At 29.6% G+C, this 21591-nt stretch overlaps 1 protein-coding gene and 1 long non-coding RNA gene across 3 annotated transcripts; one reads left to right on the forward strand and one right to left on the reverse strand.

The window, feature by feature from the left end:
- Window positions 1–29: 29 nt before the first annotated feature.
- On the forward strand, window positions 30–18936 carry LOC660439 (vesicle-fusing ATPase 1). Of its 2 annotated transcripts, XM_008199373.3 has the most exons (14): window positions 30–152; window positions 225–292; window positions 373–461; window positions 511–720; window positions 774–919; window positions 4679–4817; window positions 4870–5212; window positions 5574–5739; window positions 5788–5957; window positions 9281–9469; window positions 9524–9656; window positions 11870–12212; window positions 12267–12425; window positions 17997–18936. In XM_008199373.3, the coding sequence occupies exons 2-14, from the start codon at window positions 290–292 to the stop codon at window positions 18127–18129; spliced, it is 2223 nt and encodes a 740-aa protein (XP_008197595.1). In that variant the 5' UTR covers window positions 30–152; window positions 225–289; the 3' UTR covers window positions 18130–18936. The 2 variants fall into 2 exon arrangements, with proteins under 2 accessions (XP_008197595.1, XP_008197594.1); XM_008199372.3 differs by lacking the exon at window positions 30–152 and having other exon boundaries at window positions 157–292.
- Window positions 13186–13904, reverse strand: LOC135265411 (uncharacterized). Its single transcript, XR_010333065.1, has 2 exons — window positions 13546–13904; window positions 13186–13442 (listed from the first exon to the last, which is right to left on the reverse strand). It is a non-coding gene; the product is annotated as an uncharacterized LOC135265411 (long non-coding RNA).
- Window positions 18937–21591: the final 2655 nt, after the last annotated feature.

The raw sequence follows: 21591 nt of genomic DNA on the forward strand, positions 1-21591 counted from the left end.
TTATTGAAGCAAAGTGAAAGAAATCTTATATCTTGCCACTTAACATTCAGACGTTGGCTCTGGAACCCTTTTTGTGATACATTGTTGCAAAATTACTAGTTAATGTAAAGTAGGGGTAACGTGGGCAGTTGATTGGCGACACTGTAAAACGGGTAAGTGAGGTTAAGTTGTGTTAGGTTAAGGTTGTTATCCTGTCAGTGCTGTGTAAAGTATTGATTTTGCAGGTTTTCACTAAACCTGCATTGCAGCATCTTCAAACTGAAGTTACAGAATTTATTCTTGAACGAAAATGGTAATTTTTCAAATGATTTAAAGAACATTGTATTTGATTGTCTCTACCGCAAGTAAACTAACAAAAATTTGTTGTTTTAGTTGTTTAAAGTGGTGAAATGCCCCTCAGATGAGCTGTCATTGACAAATTGTGCTGTCGTGAATGACGCCGACTTTTCACAATCTACAGAGTGAGTCATTAGGATTACATGAGCTGTTCCGAAGCCGATTTATTTGCAGGCATATTGAAGTCATCACAGGAGGAGTGAAAAAGTTCATTTTTTCCATTAAGAAAGACCCGAGAGTTCACAGGAATGAGGTTGCGTTCAGTGTACCACAGAGAAAATGGGCCACCTTGTCCATTAATGATGACATTGAAGTTAATCCTTACAAGGAAGAAGATTACATAACTTCGATTGTCCTGGAGGCTGATTACATGCAAAAGAAAACGTGAATAGTTTGCATTTAGTTTGAGCCCTTTTTAACACATTATTTTATTATAGAACATCGCAAGAGCAATATGACACAGATGAAATGGCTAAAGAATTTATTTACTCGTTTCCAAATCAGATGTTTACTGTTGGTCAACAACTGGCTTTCCTCTTTAAAGACAAAAAGATACTTAGCCTGCTCGTCAAGGACATTGAAGGTAGGTTGGTAAAAAAATAAGATTGTTTTCTGCGTATATGTTTTATAAATTCTAATTATACATAAATTCTAATTATAAGTTGGCAGGTACTAATCTTTCTTAATAATTTCATTAAACAAATGCAGGGCCTAAACAATTATGTAGGTTTTTTTTAGCAAGTGTTTGACTTTGGCAGTCGCAAGCATTCCAAAATTTTTACTGTTTAAAAAAAAACAAAAAACCTCACAGGTAAATCAAACACTCTGAAACATTTTTAAAAGAAAATTTCGTATGGAGAATGACAAATATGCTAAGTCTAATGTGTTGCAATATGTTGCAACTTTTAATAATGATGTGGAATAACTTCAGAAGTCTGTGATTCAGAAGTCTCGTATGTGAGTCAAGATATAGCACGTATTATTTTTTCTTGAATTTAGTTAGGGGAAATGCTAGACTTTGCAACATTAAGCAGATACCTGTTAAAACAAAAGAAGAAAAAACATCGTTTTGTGCTTTATGGAGGATAAAATATCTAACAAACTAGCAAATATGACAATTATTGAATTAAATTTTTAAGGAAATTATTTAAGAAAATATCTGCCATCATTTTGATGTTTAGCTGAACGTCTTTTAGCACCATTTGTAAGTTGGGCCAACATTTTTGAATCATCCTGCAAAAAATCACTTAAATAATGTGTTCGCACATTGTTGTCATTGAATAATGCGGTTCTATAGAATAAATCTTATTTGGAAAAACATGAAGTTTGTTTAAATTATTCCGAAAATGGCATTATTTTTGTACTTTTCAGAGTTTTACCAATTTTTTTCCTATGCGGAAATTAACTATTTTTACTGGTTTCCTACGAAACCATTCAAAAAATCATCACGGTTTTGTAGCCTCGGTTTTTTTCACAATATTTTGTTGAACTGTATTAAAAATACTACATTAGGAGCAACAAAAATACATCATTTTAGCAAAAACACTCCCAAATATCAATTATTTCGAGAAACTTTTTTAATAGACCGAAAAATCACAAAATTGGGGTGAAAATAGTGTTATATTCGCTTTTTCAAACATCCAAGAACGCTTTTGACTTAAAAATTTCAATAGACATATTTCAATATGTCTATTTTTAAAAGCCTTGAAACACCAAATACCGTCAAACTTAATAAGTAATAGTAAATTAATGAATTTGTAATAAATTAGTCTGTAAATGACATTGTTTTTGTGTTTTTCCTGAGGTTTAGCGTTTTTTTCTAATTGGAAAAACATAATTTTGAGTGGTTTCGTAAACAAAATATTCTAAAAATCACCACGGATTCGCAGACTCCGTTTTTTTGCTGAACTGTATCTATCAAAAATGTTAAACTAGGCATAAAAGTTAGAAAATCAATTATTATTTCTAGAATTTTTTATAAATAAACCGAAAAATTGTCATTTTGGGTTAAATGTGGTGTTATTGATGCGTTTTCAAGCATTTAAGCACGTTTTTTGAGTAAAAATTATTTTTATATGCAAAACTTTACGCCAAATTACTATAACGGTTCAAGATTTAAAATTTTTGATGCAATCTGTTATCCAAAATTTTTTCACTTTCCACAGTTACGTAAAGAGGGAAAACTTCATACTGAGCCTCAACCAAAAATATCATGATTATTATATTACATGTTATATTTTGAAAACTAGTTTACGATACCACAAATCAACACCAGCAAGAGAAGATGTTTGCCAACTTTGTTTCGAAATAGTTTCGAAGTAGGTATTGAACTTGAATTTGAATTTTTTTATACAATTTCTTACTGATTATTTTATAAAATAGTTTTTTTTCTTTTTTCTAATTATAAGAAAAGTTCTCTCTTCATTATACTTTTTGTAAAAATGTTTTAAAGACTTTTCTCTTATAAAGTCCATTCGAAATTAAAATCAATTGTCAAATTGTTTCAACGTTGGCAACTCCATTTAAAATTAGTCGTCCAGGCTTTGTTCTATGGCATTGTGGCAGGGTCCCAACATAAATTCAAAATTTTTGACACTGACTAAATTGTTAAAAAAAAGAGGTTTAGGTGCTAATAATGTTGTTGTTTATTCCATAGATATGAGTAGAGGTAGTACACCTTTGTTCTACAAGTGGTTATTATGGTACTCTCTTCCGAGCGAAATAATCTAGATTGACTAAAGTAATATTTCATGACAACAATCCAGTTGGGGACAGAAAATGATTAGTCTGCAGTAAAATGCAAATTAAAAACCCTAATTTGCATTTTAGTGCAGACTAATCATTTCCTGCCCCAACTTTATGGAAAACTTTATGAAATATTACTTTAGACAATATTCACTATTTTGCTTGTAAGTGTATATATTATTTGATTTAGTAATTGTTTTTATCTTACTCGTTAGAATAAAGTGGTCATTTGGTGATTTTTTTTATTCTATCGGTGAAAAAATGTAGTGCTCTGCACTCCCTTCAGAAACACATCACTCTTTTTTTTACTTGTAGGTATAATAAACTACTAGTATTCGATGAGTTAAGTTACAAATAAAATAATTTTAAATAAACTACGATCGCCGATATATTTGATTTTAAACAGTGCAGTCTTCAAATTTTTTTAACATATAATTGTTGCCATAAAAAAACTTTTTTTACTTTTTAATTTATAAAATTTCGCTAGATGACAAAATTAACTCAACCAAATACATATTTAAATTAAAAAAAAGTTTTCTAGAAGACGAAACGTTTTTCTTGTTTCCTGAAAAGTTAATAATTTGAAGATTGTACACCTTTTCCCACTGTATTTCAGAAAGGGTAAAGTTTATTTCAGAAAATGTTGTAAATTATATTTCAGAAAGCATTAAATGTAATTCAGAAATAAAATTTTTGTAAGTATTTTGGGTTTAAAATTACAAAATACCACAGAAAATCTCAGCAACGTTCTTGATTATCACTGCGTTTTCTTACTTGGAATACCTACTTTAAATTGAAAAATATTGAACGTCTTACATTTTGATTTTACTTTGTATATTATGGTCTTTTCTTAATAATGTTAATGGTACACTGAATTACATCTGATCATTTCTTAAATACAGCTGAAAAAAATCATATATGAATTACAACTTACTTTTTCTGAAATACAATTAATTTACAACTTCTGAATTATAAAAAAATTCTCAAATTTAAGTTACGAATCAGAATTTCTATTAACATTTTCTAAAATACTCTTAACCAATCTGAATTACAAGTAATGTTTCCTACACTGAATTACGGTTGATTTTTTCTGAAATACAATTGAAAAAGGTGTAGACCCCCATTCAAATGTAATTTTATCTTCAACAAAGTATTCCACTACTTTGTTAAAAAAAACACTTGCATATTTTACAACTCTGCAACTTTTTTTTGTTTTTCAGTGTTTTAAAACCGAAAATTATTTCAATTAGTAAGTCAGGAGTTTGGGAGTAAGAGTTTGAAGAACTCTTTGGAACTAACTGCGATTTTCTAGGTACAACTAGAACTTATAAAGAATGTTTTTACAAAATAATTTTATACTTATTTAAATTCTTCATAAAAAATTGTACCAGAAACGCAATCTATCTTATTTTTCTAAAAACTTGGAGAATTACATTTCGAATTTTGCCCATTCATTCAGCGTTGGATTTTGTTGAAGTAGAAAAATAAATTTGTTCATTCGTATTGACTTTGCGTTTATTTTAATTGGTTACACATATCATGAATGTTTCTGCAAGTGTTTTTTTTTGTGTTAAACTTACTGAAATGTTTTTTCAAGTGGTCAACATCAACACCCTCAAGCAGGGAGGCGAGGCCAAGCCCAAAAAAGGTAAACTGGGAAAATTGACACCCAACACTGTCATACAGTTTGAAAAGGCCGAAACTTCGGCCCTTAATTTAGTAGGCAAAGCCAAAGGGTATAAAAATTTAATACAAATTAAATAAAAATACAATTTGTGAAAATCGTAGCAAAATTGTGCGTCAGTCGATAATTAACCCTGATTGGGACTTCCAAAAAATGGGAATTGGCGGTTTGGGCAAGGAATTTAACGCTATATTCAGAAGAGCTTTTGCGTCAAGAGTTTTCCCGCCAGAGATTGTGGAGCAACTGGGCTGCAAACACGTCAAAGGTATTCTTCTCTATGGCCCTCCAGGAACTGGTAAAACTTTGATGGCGCGACAAATTGGAAAAATGTTAAATGCCAGAGAGCCGAAAATAGTCAACGGGCCCCAAATTCTAGATAAATATGTGGGCGAGTCTGAGGCTAATATCAGAAGATTGTTTGCAGAAGCTGAAGAAGAAGAAAAAAGAGTGAGTTTTTTAACTAACTTTGAAATTAAAGCGGCAACCTTAGGTATCAAATGATTTGGTATTGCCAACTTATGCCAACTTATTTTTTTATACTTTTGAGTAGATAAAATTATTCTTTATTCCCAAGGGTAGGTAAAATGAATTTATTTTACCCAATTTAATTCAATTAACAATAATTTTTTCTTCTTAATTTTAAAGTCCCGCTATAGAAAAAATGTTGTATTATACACGGTGATAAAAATTCTTTATCTACTCGTGGCTTCGTCGTTCTTAAACTTAACCTTTTCACTCGTTGCTAAACAATCTCTTTATCGTCTTGTATAATAACTTTTGGACACAAATGTAAGAAATGTTGTTGTAGGCCGGGCCAAACAGTGGTTTGCACATCATTATCTTTGATGAAATCGACGCGATTTGTAAGCAAAGAGGATCTGTTGCTGGTAACACAGGTGTTCACGATACGGTCGTGAACCAATTGTTGTCAAAAATCGATGGAGTGGAGCAACTTAACAATATTCTTGTCATAGGTTTATGATTGAGATTTTGTTTTGAATTTTTCTTACACAGATTTATAGGGATGACAAACAGACGCGATATGATTGATGAAGCTTTGCTCAGACCTGGTAGATTGGAAGTACAGGTCGAGATAAGTTTGCCAAATGAGGATGGACGATTCGAGATTTTGAATATTCATACGAGCAGAATGAGGCAGTATAAGAAAATCAGTTCTGATGTTGACACAAGGGTAAGATTAATGTTTGATTTAATTGCTTAGGTTTTTACAAAATAATGACTAAACACTTTCGCGAAAAATTCCAGAAACGATTTATGCACTTTTTCAAGTCAAACTGCAGCAGTGAATTTTTATTGTAACTCCAAAACTAATAATCGCACAGAATTCAGCGCTTGCTGTTAAATACTTTATATTTTTCTCTGTACTTGTCATTTTTTTTTAAAATGTCTACAATTATAAATAAAATTAATCAATTAATGAATTACTACTAAGTAACTCCAAAAATTATTTAAGTAAAAATAAAAATTTAAATAAACAGTTTTTGTGGTGGTAAAAATTTTTATAAGAATTTTTGCTCAAAGAGTATGTTATTTAAGCATCGTTATTTTAGAAATTTTAGAAATTTTAGAAATCATTAATTTAATTTCTATTAATTATTTTTTTATATTTTTGATTTTATTATTATTCTCAATTAATTTTAATTATTAGGAAGAATAGTAAAATACTGAAAAAATTTCATTTATAAAGAAAAATATGATGTATTTAATATAGCAAACGTTGATTTCTGTGCGTCTACTGATTTTTGAGATACGGGGTGACCCACGGGTATGTAATCGGTCTGTAATTTTATTGCTACTTAAATGCCATACCGTTTTTATTATCCGATAAACCGATTTAAATCCACAAACTATTTTTTTTAAATTTTTTAATACCCAATACTCAATATATTTTTGCATAATTAGATTCTACACAAAAAATAATGTAACTTTGTATAAATTATTATAGGTCTCTCTCTTTTCGTTTCGGAATTATTCAACTTTCCGTTTAAAAAAAAGACCAATTTTTGAAAAATCACTACGAAATCATCAATAAATATTTTCCGACAAATTTGAGAGAAAATCTCAGAATGCCTTGCAGTTTTAGCAAACAATCGACTTTTACTTGAAACTAGCAGATGACGTACAGAGTGTACCAAAACACAAAAAATTGAATAATTCTCATTTTTTTTCAAATGGAACACCATGTATTGTTTTACATATCGATAGCATTTTGCGTAAGCTTTCTAAAAATATAGGGTTTGCATAGCAACTTTAAAACATTTTTTAAGATTTTTCAAAAAAATTATTTTATTCCAAGAAAATTTGATATTCTAGAAGCTGATAAATCAAATTGTAATTTATTTTTTGATATGCACGAACGTGACTAATTATATTAGTAATTTAATTATTACTTGATACATAAATAAATTTCACTCATCAAGCATTAATAATAAAATAAATAAAAAAAATGACTTTAAGAAATATTTCTAATTTGCTATACAAACTCCATATCATTAGTAAGCTTATGAAAAATTTGATATTAAAAAAAAATGAATTATTCAACTTTTTGGCACAGCCTGTACATTACCTGCATGTTTCAAGTAAAAGTTGACTATTGCTAAAAGTACAGGATATTCCGAGTTTTTTTGTTGCAAATTGGTCGGAAAAAATTCATAGGCGACATCGCAGTAATGTTTCAAAAAGTGGTCTTTTTTATAAAGAAAAGTTTAATAATTCAGAAACGAAAAGAAATAGGTCTAATTATGTAAAAATATATAGCGTGTTCCGTTTAAAAAAAAACTGGTTCACTAGCCTGTATACAACACCCGGTGTACATATAATAAAAAATTTTTAGTTTATAGACTTTAATAAATAAATAAATTATTATTGGAGCTTTTAAAGCTTTAATATTACATACTTCTCAAATTAAAAATTTTGTCAAGTCCACTAGAAATTTTGTAAAAAATAAAACATGTCATGAAATGGTTCAAAAGTGATGTTACTTTTGCCTCTTTAAGCGTTAATGAAATACCTGTACACATGTCCTGTGTACATTTTTTATATCTTTTATATCAGAAATCTCAAGAATTTTACGAAACTTAGAGAAAGTCCTCTTAAACTAGTGAGCCATGTACACAAGTAAAGCATAAAATTAGTTAGCTGTAATTTTTCAAACACATTCTCGATCAGGTCGATATTATTATTGTAAATGTTTTTGGTTACTGATTCTGATAGTACACTTCTTCATCGTTCTGACAAATTATAAATGAATTTTTAATAAAAAAAATATTCAAGTAAAAAAAGAAGCAAATAAAATGAAAAGGTCAAAAAAGTTAATAATTTTCCACAAAGGGCTTTATCTTTCTGTTCTTGCTTTATTTTAGAAGGGGTAAAGTATTTTCTTGCTAATTTCAAAAAAAATTATCAAATAAGACAAGAGCAAAAAGATAAAACCTTTTTGTGTAATTATTATTATTTTTTATTTTATTTTTTTAATTTCTAAATTTTAACACAATGTGGGTTGTTATTAAATAATTTAAAAAATTATAAATGACGTCATTATTATTAAAAACCAATGACATCACAAATATTACTGAAGTGTCAAAATGTAGGTAGCATTTACAAAAATAAAGCCAACCTTTTCGACGATATTTTTTTGAAAGATGACCTAACGAAATAAATTAAGTCTGTATTTCTCTAGATATTTCTATTATTTGGCTAATGGATCAGGGTTACAAAGAGATTTTGTTGAAAAACAAAATTAATGCAGAGACATTATATTTAATTGCACCCTCGTATGTTTTTGAAATAACATGACAAAAAATCGTGATGAATTGTAAAAAAGACAAAGAAAAATTTGCAGAAAAAAAAAGGAATTGTTGTCTGAAAGAGTTTCTGAAGCATAAAGTTCGCTACTAACTTGAAACAAGGGTGTGATTCACAGATAGAGCTATTTTAAAAAAGACAAAATAATTGGGGCATTGTTCGGATTATCAAGTGCAAGTTTGGATTATAACATGATGCATTTGCTGTTAAAGCGTGATCGAATTGAAGAGATTGCATTCTAGATTATACTGTAATTTTTCTGTGAGTTTAGACCGAATTAAATGCTTTTTCAGAGAGACTTCACGCGTAAATATTTGTTATTATTGTGATCTGTGTCTTTTATCCAATAACATAAAAAAATATAAATATTTTATATTTTATATTTATATTTATATTTTATTGATTCAATAACATTTTTTAAACTGTTCTACATTTCATTTATAGTTGAATGTGTAAAACAAATTTGCATTTCTACATTTCTAGCTTTTTACCTTCCTTATGTAATTAAAAATCTTTTAAACTTTTGAATTAACAAAATTTTAGTAATAAAAAATTCGTCCGATGAAAGCGGAGTAACGTTTGCGTTGTTAGATGGTGTACTTTAAATAAGTAATAACTTGTTTATCTATTTATGTTCTCTACGTTTTGGAGACATATGTGAACTTCGAATTATTTTACATTGTTTTACAGGAACTGGCAACGTTAACTAAAAACTTCTCCGGCGCCGAACTTGAAGGTTTAGTCAGAGCAGCCCAATCCACAGCCATGAACCGCTTGATCAAAGCTTCCAATAAAGTCGAAGTAGATCCAGAAGCAATTAGTAAATTATTAGTAACACGTGGCGACTTTTTAAATGCTTTAGAAAACGACATCAAACCAGTACGTGCCTTCGAAATATTTACACTTTTATCTGACTTTTTCAATTTTTAACAGGCTTTCGGCACAGCTTTAGAAATTTTAGAACAGTTCTTAGCACGTGGAATTACTGTATGGGGCAGCCCAGTCAGTAGCATTCTAGAAGATGGTCGGTTATTTATCCAGCAAGCTAAAGCCACCGACACCTCAGGTACTGGAAAATTATTTTTACTTTTCTTTTAACTTTAGTCCGATGTGTCACATTTCTTATTCAACTTTTAATTTTTAATCAATGTGGTACACGACTTTGAAATTAAGTTGTCAACATCAACAATCAAATAAATGTCAAAATTATACCCAATTTTCATTCATCTCCTGATCTACGGAAGACTATAACTTAGGAGACGAAACGAGATACAAAATTGCAGGATTTTCTGAACCCAAAAAATTAGTACGGCAGAATAAAAATGAGGGCGCTTCGAGCGTTCGTCACCAAATCATTTTAAATTAATTTAAAAAAAATGCAGAAATATTGAGCTTTGAAATTTTAACAGACTAAGAAAAACTGATGACTAAAATTTTCATAATAATTACGAGAAAAAAAATATTTAAATTTTAAATTCTGCGCTACAAGAAAAATGTTACATAGAAATTTGTGAGAATTAAAATTTTCTTTAAAAAAGTACACAAGATCATATTTCTGTGGTTAATGGTTTAGGCCCCAAAGACGCTCAAACGACGGTATCGTTTAATTTTACCAGTGGTCAAGTAATGGAAACTTAATTCATACCTAAACTGTAGATGGTAGAAATATGGTGTCGCGGATTTTTTTATAGGAAATTTAGTTCTATCGAACTTGTTTTTCTTGCATCTGTAATCATAATCATATTTGCAGCGATTTGAAAATTATGGGTAAAGTGCAGAATGAGTATTTTTTTTTAATACAGGATGTAACAAAAAGATGGAGACAACAAGGAATTAGAGATTCCTCAGCTTAAAATAGAGCGATTTTTAAAAGTTAGAGGGCGCCAAAGTTTAAAAATTATTTTTGATTTTCTTTAATAACTTTATAATTGAATAATCCATTTCAATGAAATTTGGTACAAGTAATATACCGTCAAAACCACATGTTTTGATACTATTGCTTTTGTTTTTCTTGAATGTAAAGCACTCACCAATCAACCAGTTAACACATTTTTAAAACATATTTTTGTTATACGTTATCTGAGTGGTATAATTCTTTTTTTATTCGAAAGACCTATTCTTTTTTAACAATTTTTGTAACATATAAAATTTTTGTATCGGCTTTGGTTTTGGAGTCAAAAAAATATATTGTTGACGTGTCAAAATTTCAGACGTTTGGCCTTTTATTATTATTAGTTTTTGAATATTTTTTTATTTTGGTTTTAGTTCCTATATGTACGTGTATGTTAGGCAACAATAGTGAAATTGGTTAGTAATTTAAACCAAAAATGTGAATTTGTAAAAATCGTTGGATTTTTTCTCAACACAACTAATTAAAATCTTCACTGTGGTTATAAAAAAATTAATAATTGCATGTGTAATAAGTGAAGTAACAATTAAATAATTAAATTTAATAAGTAAATGCATTTTTAAAACCAAAAATAATAATTAACGAACGTCTGAAATGTTGACCCTTCTACATAAATTATTTTTTAATTCCAAAACGAAGGCTCATACTAAAATTTTATAAGATACAAAAATTGTTAAAAAATAAAGGGTCTTTCGAATAAAGAAAGAATTTCACCACTCAGATAACGTATAACAAAAATATGTCCCAAAATGTGTTCACCTGTTGATAAGTAATTACATATTTTACAATAATAAAAAAAACAAAAGAACTAGCACCAAAACATGTGGTTTTAATGACAAATTGCTTGTGCCAAATTTCATCAAAATCGATTTTTCCGTTTAGAAATTATTAATAAAAACGAAAATATTTTTTTAACTTTGGCGCCCTCTAACTTTTAAACGGTGCAACTTGGTATAGAGATAAGTTGGGCTAAATCGCTCTATTTTGAGCTGAGGAATCTCTGATTCCCTGTTGCCCTCATCTTTTCATTACAACCCTGTTTAGTTTACGATGAAATTTTTGCATTGTTTGTTTGACTATTGAGAATTTAATGCTCTATATATCTGCCTGTATTTTTTTTATCCTGTGTTAACCGTTACACAGTTACAACCATTTCTTTAGATTAATTATTCTGAAAACTTAGACGGTAATGGAACAACTGCGCTCTCTGGCAACATTAACGGAACTATAGAGCTCGGGAACGTTTTATTTGTACGTCGTTTCACATCCTAACCTTTAGATATCCGTATCCTGGCGTAACGTTACCTGATAAAATCATTCAGTGTTGCCAACCTAATTTCAGAATCATTATTTATGTAATGTGTTTTAAGGTTTGGTGTCCGTTTTGATCGAGGGTCCACCGAACGCTGGCAAAACCGCTTTAGCCGCGCAGCTTGCCAAAGAATCCGATTTTCCCTTCGTTAAAGTGTGCTCACCTGAAGAAATGGTGGGTTATACTGAAACTGCCAAATGCTTACATATCAGAAAAGTGTTTGATGATGCTTACCGCTCAACACTGAGTTGCATTCTAGTCGATAATATTGAACGATTATTAGATTACGGACCGATTGGTCCCCGATATTCCAATTTAACATTACAGGCGCTTTTAGTATTGTTAAAGAAACAGCCACCGCCTGGAAAAAAATTGTTGATTTTGTGTACAACTAGTCGAAGGTGTGTGTGATTTCATTTTGTTTAGTTGAAGTCGCTCAATTTTAACATTTTTAGGCAAGTTTTAGAAGATATGGAAATGTTATCCGCCTTCACTGCTGTTTTACATTTGCCAAATCTTTCAAAAGCCGATCAGTTACTCACAGTTCTTGAGAATTCCGAAGTTTTTAGTCAACAAGAATTGAAGAAGATCAGCCAACAAGTGCACGGCAAACGGTAGGTTTTTTTAGTTCCTGTTTTTAGGTGTTTTTATTAATAAACACTATCACACTAGTTTACAAAATTCATATCTTTGCTGAGGGTTATTGTTGCTATTATCGAACAGACATTTTTTTCTATTGTTTATGTAAGTTAGAATATTTAAAAAATTAAAAAAAAATTAAACAAGATAAAAATTTCGTTCTAAAAGTTTCTTTTCTTGACTGACGACAAAAATCAGTTTTTCAAAATCATCCACTAGTAACTGTTTCATTTAAAAAATATATATAAAAAACAATCGCCCCTAGGGCCCTTTATGAAATACAAAAGACAATATTACTTGGAGAAAGAAATGGGTATACAGGGTGTATCAGAAATACGTGTGTTAATTTTACCACGAAATAAAACTCATCAAATACAACAACTTTTCTACTATATAAAGTTTTTCAAAATTCTTGTTTATAATTCCTCCCTTCTTTTGTGCAAACGACAATATTTAATAATTAGTTTGTATTCATAGCAACAATTTTCATTGTTGTTTTAATTTGATTAAATTGTTCGTTTCTATCACAACGAAAATAGTTCGGCTCATGGCCTCCTTGATGTATGGAGACAACTTCGTTGTTCAGGCCTGGCGCATCGATAAGCTTCAACGGTTTTTTCGAAACCGTAGATGGCGCCCTATTTAGCGCACTGACGTTTATCTGACAAATAGCATTTGTAAGGTTAAATCCGAAAAAAAATTGAATTTAATAAGTACAATCAGCAGAAGAGAAGGTGAAAAAGAGCCCACAATGTAATTGATAATTTCTAAATACAAAAACTCAAAAAAATTTATAAAGTAGTAGATTTTTTTCGGGAGTTTGGTGATCCACGAACGGTGCTTGAGAGTGAGCAGAGGTCCAGACAGGGACTTTGGAACGGACGGTTCAGAGACACTCCAGCAGAGAGTAACGCAGCAGAAGAACGCTGGATCGAGCTTTTTTAAACCATTTCATTTGAAAAAAACGACTTTCTTTGCATATTTTACTAAAACTAAATTAACAATAGCAGGTTTTGAAAATACGTGAGTGCAAAATAGTTTCATTTGCCTAAACAATGTATTGCAAATATCTGCTGATTAAAAGGTTGCAAATACCTTTCAGAAAACTTAAGCCATTTCTTAGAAATCACAGATTTGTAACGCATTCAACCTTAACCAATGGTAAAATCATAGAGTATGCATAATAAATGGAAGGTTCTTTGAAACATCGTTTTCTCTGCATCTGTGTCTGCGTACTAGTGCCGTAGGTTATGCTTAAAATACTTATAAACGATGAACAATCAATTCACCTTAAAATAATTTGTATATCTTCCGAAGCTGAAAATAAAAAATCCTAATGACCGTAAAATGATTTCCTGCAAAAGTTACACTATCCAAACGTTCATTCAGGGCATAACTTTAGAATTATCCTCACATTTTCAACGTATTTCACGAATGCACACTTACATCTTTCAAATTTAGTCTTTAACCTCAAAAATGGTATTTGTCAAATAAACGTCAGCCCGCTAAATGCAGCGCCAGTGGAGAATCAGCCGAACTTATCGATGCGCCAGGCCTGAACAACGAAGTTGTCTCCATACATCAAGGAGGCCATGGTTCGGCTCTTCTATTTTTGTACCCATAGGCGGGTACTCGTTTCAGTATGTTATCTTTTTCCAAATTTTAAGTAAATTGCTAATTTTTTATTGAAAAATTGCAATTAGAAATGATGTTTTATTTGTTGAGCTCTGTAACCTGTTAAAATTAAGACACGTATTTCTGATACACCCTATATATTTTTAATTTTTTATCGAATGATAAAAATTTTTGATGAAAATTCTTCAAGGGTTTTGAACCGTATTTTCATTTTGTGTCGTCTACCAGAGATAGTTCTTAAGGTATCTCTCAAAATTTGAGAAACTGTTTAAAAATTTCAAACATTTTTGAACATACAGTGAGCAGCAAAATTATGGAATAATCTTATTAAAGGTGAAAATAATTTGTTTTAGCAAAAATTGTCGAACTATTTCTTTAAAAAAATACACAACTTTCGACAAAAAAATTTTCATATTCTTTTTCACATTTTTTTAATGGAAATTCCTCTATTTTTTGGTCATTTTGATAGATTGTTGAAATGATAATACCAAAATATTAAATGTGACATAATAAGTTTTCGAAAAAAACTTATTCAAAAAGTGACACGTATATTTTTATACCAACAAAATAAATAAAATTCAAATTTTTAACAAAAAAGGACTAAATTTTTTAATTAAATACAATTTTTGAAGCGCTATCCACCAACCTTTCGTCGATATGAACTTGCCTGAATGTACAATTTTTTTGTCCGGAAATTTTGCATAAAGTACCTACATTACGAGGAACTTCTGGTTAATATTTTTCAAATATTCTAAATTTTTGTGGTATATTGAAAAGAAAATCGCGGTTTTCTCCAATTATTTTGCCATAAAAATACTTTTAACAAAAAGAAGTTAATGGAGTGTTATTTGAAAACTAATTTCCAGGACTTTTTGGCGAAATAACTAAACTCCGTATGGTTTTTCTTTTTGATTTTAATTTGTCAAAATGTAAACAACGATAATAATGTTCTAAATGTACTATTCTAAATTTCTTTTGTCAGTTGAAAAGACAAACATACAGCGGTTTTTTCCAATTGTTTTGTCATATAAAATATTTTTAGCAAAAGGAAGTTAATGGGGTGTTATTTGAAACTTACTTCCAGATTTTTTTGGCGAAATAACTAAACTGTGTGTTTTTTATTTTTGATTTTAATTTGTCAAAATGTTAATATTTCTGAAATATAATTCTTTTTGGCAAAGTGGAGGCATAAAACAATCTTTACGAAAAATGGTCTGAGAATGTCGACGCTGTTTGTTTTTTCATCCTCAATTACAGCTTTTGAGATATCGGTCAAAGTTTAATTCTTGAAGATACAATAATATTACTTGGCATAAGAGATGGGTCCTTTAATTATTTTTTTTATTAAAGTTGGAAAGTTCAGATAATTGATTGAGTAATGTTTGGATAATCAGAAACCCCTATAATCCGAACGATTTTATAATACGAACGCCCCAAAAAACTAAATTGATATCCATAATCCGAAAGTCTGAATTCCGTAATCCGAACTATTAGCTGTTTCAAAACTATAAAAACGCCAACGTCGGTTTTGTCTCAAAATTAGCTGTTATAAATTATTCATGCACTTCAAAATAATAATAGCTAATATAATTTGTAAGTTTCGATGGAAAATCCAATCATTACTAATGACTTTACAACAGTGTTGTTAAAAATACATTTTTAGGAGTATTTAAATACAAATACAAATACTTTTTTGGCAAAGTAATTAAATGTAATACAATTTTTGAAAATGTATTTAATTCCAAATACAATTACATTAGTAATGTATTTAAAAGTATTTAAATACTTAGTGGGGATTATAAATTTAAGGATAGGAAAGTATAAACACTAAGATTAAAAAAACTGTTTATTTATATTTTTTTTCGGGAAAATAGTCAGTAGAGCATACAATCACAATATACATCAATACCAATACAGAATTATTTACATGTTCATAATACTATCTACTTTAATTTACTTACATATTCTAAAACCTATCTAATCATTTTAATCTAATTTATTTTTTAAAAACAACAAATTTTTGAAATGTTCATCAGATAATTTATTTCTCTGAGGGGTCAATATTTGGCCACCTACACTAAACATACGCTCAACTGGAGCGGAAAATGGTAAAATTACATTGTATTTTTTAAACATTTTTAAAACTGTCGGATATGACTTCAACATTAAGATGTTTTTTTCCGAAGACTTTAAATAAGTTAAAATTTCGATGACTGCAGTATTCTCTAACACATCATCTCTTTGAGTACTGGTATCCATCATAAAATCGAAAACAATTGCATCTTGGTAAAGAGGCGATTTGACTAAGTAAGAATTCTTTTCTCCTTGCAAAGTGTCAATACCTATCGCTAACGGCTTTAAAACCACACAATACTCATCTAAAAATTCTAGCTCTATTGATTTAAGAGTGGGTTTTGCTAACGTCCTACAAATTTCGTCTATGTGCGCTTAACCTCGAGCATGATTAAAACATAAGATTGATAAAATTGTAAAGTTTACAATTTTATCAATCTTCTTTAAAAAAATCATTCGGTAAAATACAACGTTGGCTTTTTTATAGTTTTGAAACAGCTAATACCTATTACTTATTTTATCTCTTTATTATTTTGTAGAAAGAAGCTGAAGCAGTAACTATTTACGATACATTTTTTAGTTTTGAATTTTCTTATTTTGAAATACATAAAGGTTTTATGTAGCCACTGAGTATATTTTTTGTTGCAGGAATTTCTATTTGAATGGTTATGTATTGTAAGGTATCTGTAAACCGAACACGTGTTTGGATTATTGATACCATTTATTATGAATTCTATAATCCGAAAGGGATTTGCAAACTTTCTGTTCGAATTTTCCAAACATTACTGTACTGTAGATTTCCATTTCAAAATTATTTAAGAATTCTCAACCTGTATTTAATTTTTTGTCTACGAACGATTGCGACATTAAGTACTGGTGGATGTTAAAAACCAGAAATTCAGAAATATAGTTCTTTTCAGCAAAATGCAGAATCGTACCAATTCAAATGTATTTTCCCTTATGGCAAAGTTTTAGAAATCAAACCAATTCTTATGTAAATTTTTCTTCCGGAAAATTATAACGTGACGATTTAGAAACTGTCTTTACTTTTCATCCACAACTAAGTTTCTGATATCAGTCAAAGTTTGGTCCTGAAGATTCAAATTAGTTGGAGTAAGAGATAGGTACTTTTATTTATTTTTTTATTAAAGTTAGACAGTTAAGATAGTTAATACTCCAGCTTTTCAAGGACTCCTAATATGTTGTTGTTTTTTGTCTAAGATAGTTCTTTAACTATCAGTTAAACTGAAAAACTGGTTTGTGAAAAATCACATTTTTGAAAATATAATTTTTGGCAAAGTGAAGGTTTTTTGTCTACGAGTTCTTAATGAAACTTTAAGAAACTGTTTAAAACTTAGTTTACCAAAAATCAAACACTTTAGAAAATAAAAAAATCATATTTATCAAACTGTGATGTTAAAAATGTGTAAAAATTGTCAACTAATTGTTACCCTGCACAAGGTCAAGAATCTGTTCAATAGATACTATAGAACTACGAATTTTTGGAAATTGTATATTTCTGCATAATAAAGTTCTAAATACCGTAATAATTTTAACAACTGCTTATAAAAAAATATGAAAATTTTGTGCCAATATTAATCGACACATTTTCACCAAAATTTTGAAAATTAAAAAAGTGTTGTCTAATGAATCGTCCAAAACCCGAAAAGCAAATAAATATCGTCTTATCATTATGTGATTGTGAGCAAAATAACACAAACAAACTTCGCTGGTAATTTCATTACGCCCTCTATCTCCATTTAATTTTATGAGCCCTCGGGTTAATGAAATATTTTTCACCTCGGTTGTAATGCACTAATTGTCCAATTGAATTTTAGCATTTTCATTGGGATAAAGAAACTCCTGGCTCTGATTGACATGGCCCGTCAGACCGACGAAAAGTTCCGAGTGATGAAATTGATCACAAAATTGGAGGAGGACGGTGCACTGGAAGATCCCGGGATGGCCTAATATACCAAATACATGATTTTACAGATATAAGGTTATGATAATCGTGCACATTCCACACATTTAGCAATATCTTGATCAATAGAGTCAATTGTTATTCCCGGAGGAAAACATCCTAAATTATAGTGCAATTAATTAATTGATTTTTCTATTTTTGCGTCCATTGTTCATAATTTGAAGCTTTTTTTGAAGATTGTTATTGTTGGTTGATAGTTGTTTTTGTAACTTCCAAAGTTTTTTAATCAGTGTTAGTGTCTAGAAAGTTTAGCCAACACTTGAATGGTATCACAGTTAGTTACACTGAAATTCTTTGTTTGGTAAGTGTCTAGTAAATATGTGTGTATTATAGAAATTAATTACTTCTTATGTGGTCTATACTGTATCTGCTTAGCTTGTATTCGAAGTCAATAATGTTAAAAATAGAGTTAAACTTTTTTGAGATCTCGTGTGACTGTTTGATAGAGGATTGTTGACGAAAAAGGTTCAAATTATTTTGTTTGTAGGTCGTAGTCCCATTCCTAACATAGCAGACTATAACTGTTAAAGATATTGAATATTATATGTATATACAGGATGTTTCAGCTTTAGAATAGATGTATTCAACCATCTACCTCATCCGTGAGTAAAACTGGATGACTACAAACCTGTTTCATACTGTTTTAAGACACCAAGTTAGAATTGTTGTGTTACACATTGTTAAAATGTATGAAACTTGGATAGTGTTAAGAAAAAAATGAAGCATCCTATATAGCATTGTTGTCAATAATGATGTATAATGAATTTATTTATTAATATAAAGTCAGCCATGAATTACTGCGATTTTTTAAATGAAGATGCCTACTAGACCGGCGCATCCACCATTTTTGTGTTTCTAAAAATATTTTTTCAGAGTTATGAATAACTTAAGTAGATAAAAAATAACTGCGTTACACTATTTCGCCCTAAATGATAAATTATCAAATAATACTATGCCATTATTGATTGTTACGTCAATAAGGCGCAAATAAACCAATATTTTTTCAAATACACTTGCAATATAAACAGTTAAAATCATTCATTTAAAAGAAAGTTTACTTGTAGTAAGATTGTTTATGTTTTGATGACACTACGCAACTAGATTTTATTGTTTTTTTTTGAATATTGTATTTTTTTTAAACAATAATTTTTAATAAAGTAGGGCACTTGTTTGCACCAAAGAAACTAATATCTTCCAAATTATGAAAAAAATATGGTCCTAGTACTCTTAATAATTTAAAGTAAAAAAGTTGAATGCTTATAGCCTAAAATATACTATGATATTTGTTTTATTTTTATTTTGTATTACATTAAAAGCCATTTAATTAATTTTTTGGGCCCAGTTTCTGGAAACATATTTATCTGAGTGATAAATTTAAACATAGCAATGCCAATCAGATACGCACTACTGTAGCAACTAACAGTGATATCCGAGTAGAGTCCCGTTTACCTGTTTTAATGAAGGTTCGAAAATCGAGATGGTCGAGTCCGGGATGGGTTGGGTTTAAGTCATTAGTGGGGATGACCGGCTTAAGTGAAAGTAAGACTGCTAGGGTTAAAAACTTTCTCTTAAAATTCGTAACATTTTTTTAATTATTTTCTTAAATTATATTATAACATTCGAGTTTTCTTTGTTAGCCATTTCTGCTATACCGGGTTTATCAAAATACGTGTGATAATTTTAACAGATAACAAAGCTCGACAAAATAAAACATTTTTTCTATTTTTAATTTTTCTATAAAAGTTTCGCAAATTTACTTCGAATTTGCTAAAGATAACATATTGAAATGTGTACCTGCCTATGGGTACTAATTATTAAACACTGACCTGCTCGTTTGCACAAAAAAAGGAGAAAAACAGTGAAAATTATAAATAACAATTTTGCAAAATATTTAGAAAAGTTCTATAACTTCTTCCTCTGCATTTCCTTCCTTTGGGGGTGCCCTATATCCTTTAAGATTATGTGCGGCCAATATAGTGTGGTACTTGATGAGTTTCATTACATGGTAATACACATACACCCTGTATATAAAAAAATTGAACAATTTTCAGTTACAGTAACGGTTAGGGTATAAAATACTCCTCTACGGTAATCCCAACCAAGGTAGACCAAAAAATTTTCATGGTACTAATCTGACTAATTTTGCTACCTGGTAGAGACTCCATTCGGTCGACTCCCCGGACTCTATTCGACCATCTTTATCAGGGATTATAAAAAGTGGGACTCTACTCGGTATTCCCCCAACTAACGGAGAGATAAAATTTAACTGAAGTTTAATCCTACCAGAGATCGGGCCTTAATTTCTGACATTGGGCCATAAATAAAATGACTGTGATGATAATTTACAACAAATGCTATTATTTGTTCCAAAACAAAAAAAATTAATTAAAAATAATCTAACTATAGTTGCATGTTAAAGGGGAGAATACCCACGCTTAAAAGCGTCCTATTTCAGCTATTTTCCTCGGAGTTTTACAGAAGTTGTAAATAATGTTTTTGGAAGTGGTTTACAGGATACATTATTCTACTCGGGGTGTAGGGGAGATCAGTTGTTTATTTAATTCAGAAAAAAATCCTGAAAATTAAAAAAAATAATGGTGTTTTTTGAACATTATTTCCAGTCGACAGGTTGAACCACCTATACTCAGTACGTCTGAAGAGGAGCTGTAAAACAAGCGCGTGAACGTAAAATTTGAAATTGGATTTTTAAGAAAAGTAATAAACTTAATAAAGTAATAAATTTTTTTAACAAAATGCTTTCTTTATAACTGTATGTTGTTCTTAAATTCAGTAATTACCTCACGGGGCAGTTTGCATTTCATTTTAAGTATTTATTTTAAGTATTTGTAACGGAGTATAAACGGGTTAAAATGACGATTTAATTTATTGTTATATTAAAAAAATTGTAAGTTCAAATTGCGTGAAAAAAATATAGTAAGTTTCTGAGGACCTTAGCAACAATACATATAAATTTGAAAAAAATTGTTAGTGTCATTTAAAAACAAAATGAAAAAGCAATTTTTTCAATTTTTAGTCATTTTATTTTTTTATTCAAAAATGGTACTATGTTTTTTGATAATTTTTTAATAAGTTTTGTATACAACTTACTAGTAATACTTTATTTTTTTCATGCCATTTGAACTTTAGGTTTTTCAATAAAAGCATTAAAATTATTACGCTGTTTACCTTGTTATAACGTGGTTACAAATATTTAAATCGAGATAATAACTGCTCTTTGGGGTAATAAGGAACAACATCCAATTGTAAAAAAACGATTTTGTCTATTATTTTTCTTAAAAATTGAGATTTTACTTTTGGTTCTGTAGTGGAGTTTTAGGAATAAAATGGCTTTTGTTTTACCTCAAAAACGGATTCCTTTACTGAACACTTATTCTTATGAAGAATGTTCTGCCGAATTCGAATCTGAAGTTAGTTTTTTGACTTGAAAT

Source organism: Tribolium castaneum, chromosome 2 (assembly GCF_031307605.1).
Source record: "Tribolium castaneum strain GA2 chromosome 2, icTriCast1.1, whole genome shotgun sequence".
In the NCBI taxonomy this organism is placed as follows: Eukaryota; Metazoa; Arthropoda; class Insecta; order Coleoptera; family Tenebrionidae; genus Tribolium; species Tribolium castaneum.

What these genes read in the sequence shown, in the direction of transcription:
- LOC660439 (XM_008199373.3), top strand. An exon ending in GCTCGTCAAGGACATTGAAG is followed by an intron (nt 920 to 4,678) that starts GTAGGTTGGTAA and finishes TGTTTTTTCAAG; the next exon opens with TGGTCAACATCAACACCCTC. An exon ending in TAAAGCCACCGACACCTCAG is followed by an intron (nt 9,657 to 11,869) that starts GTACTGGAAAAT and finishes ATGTGTTTTAAG; the next exon opens with GTTTGGTGTCCGTTTTGATC.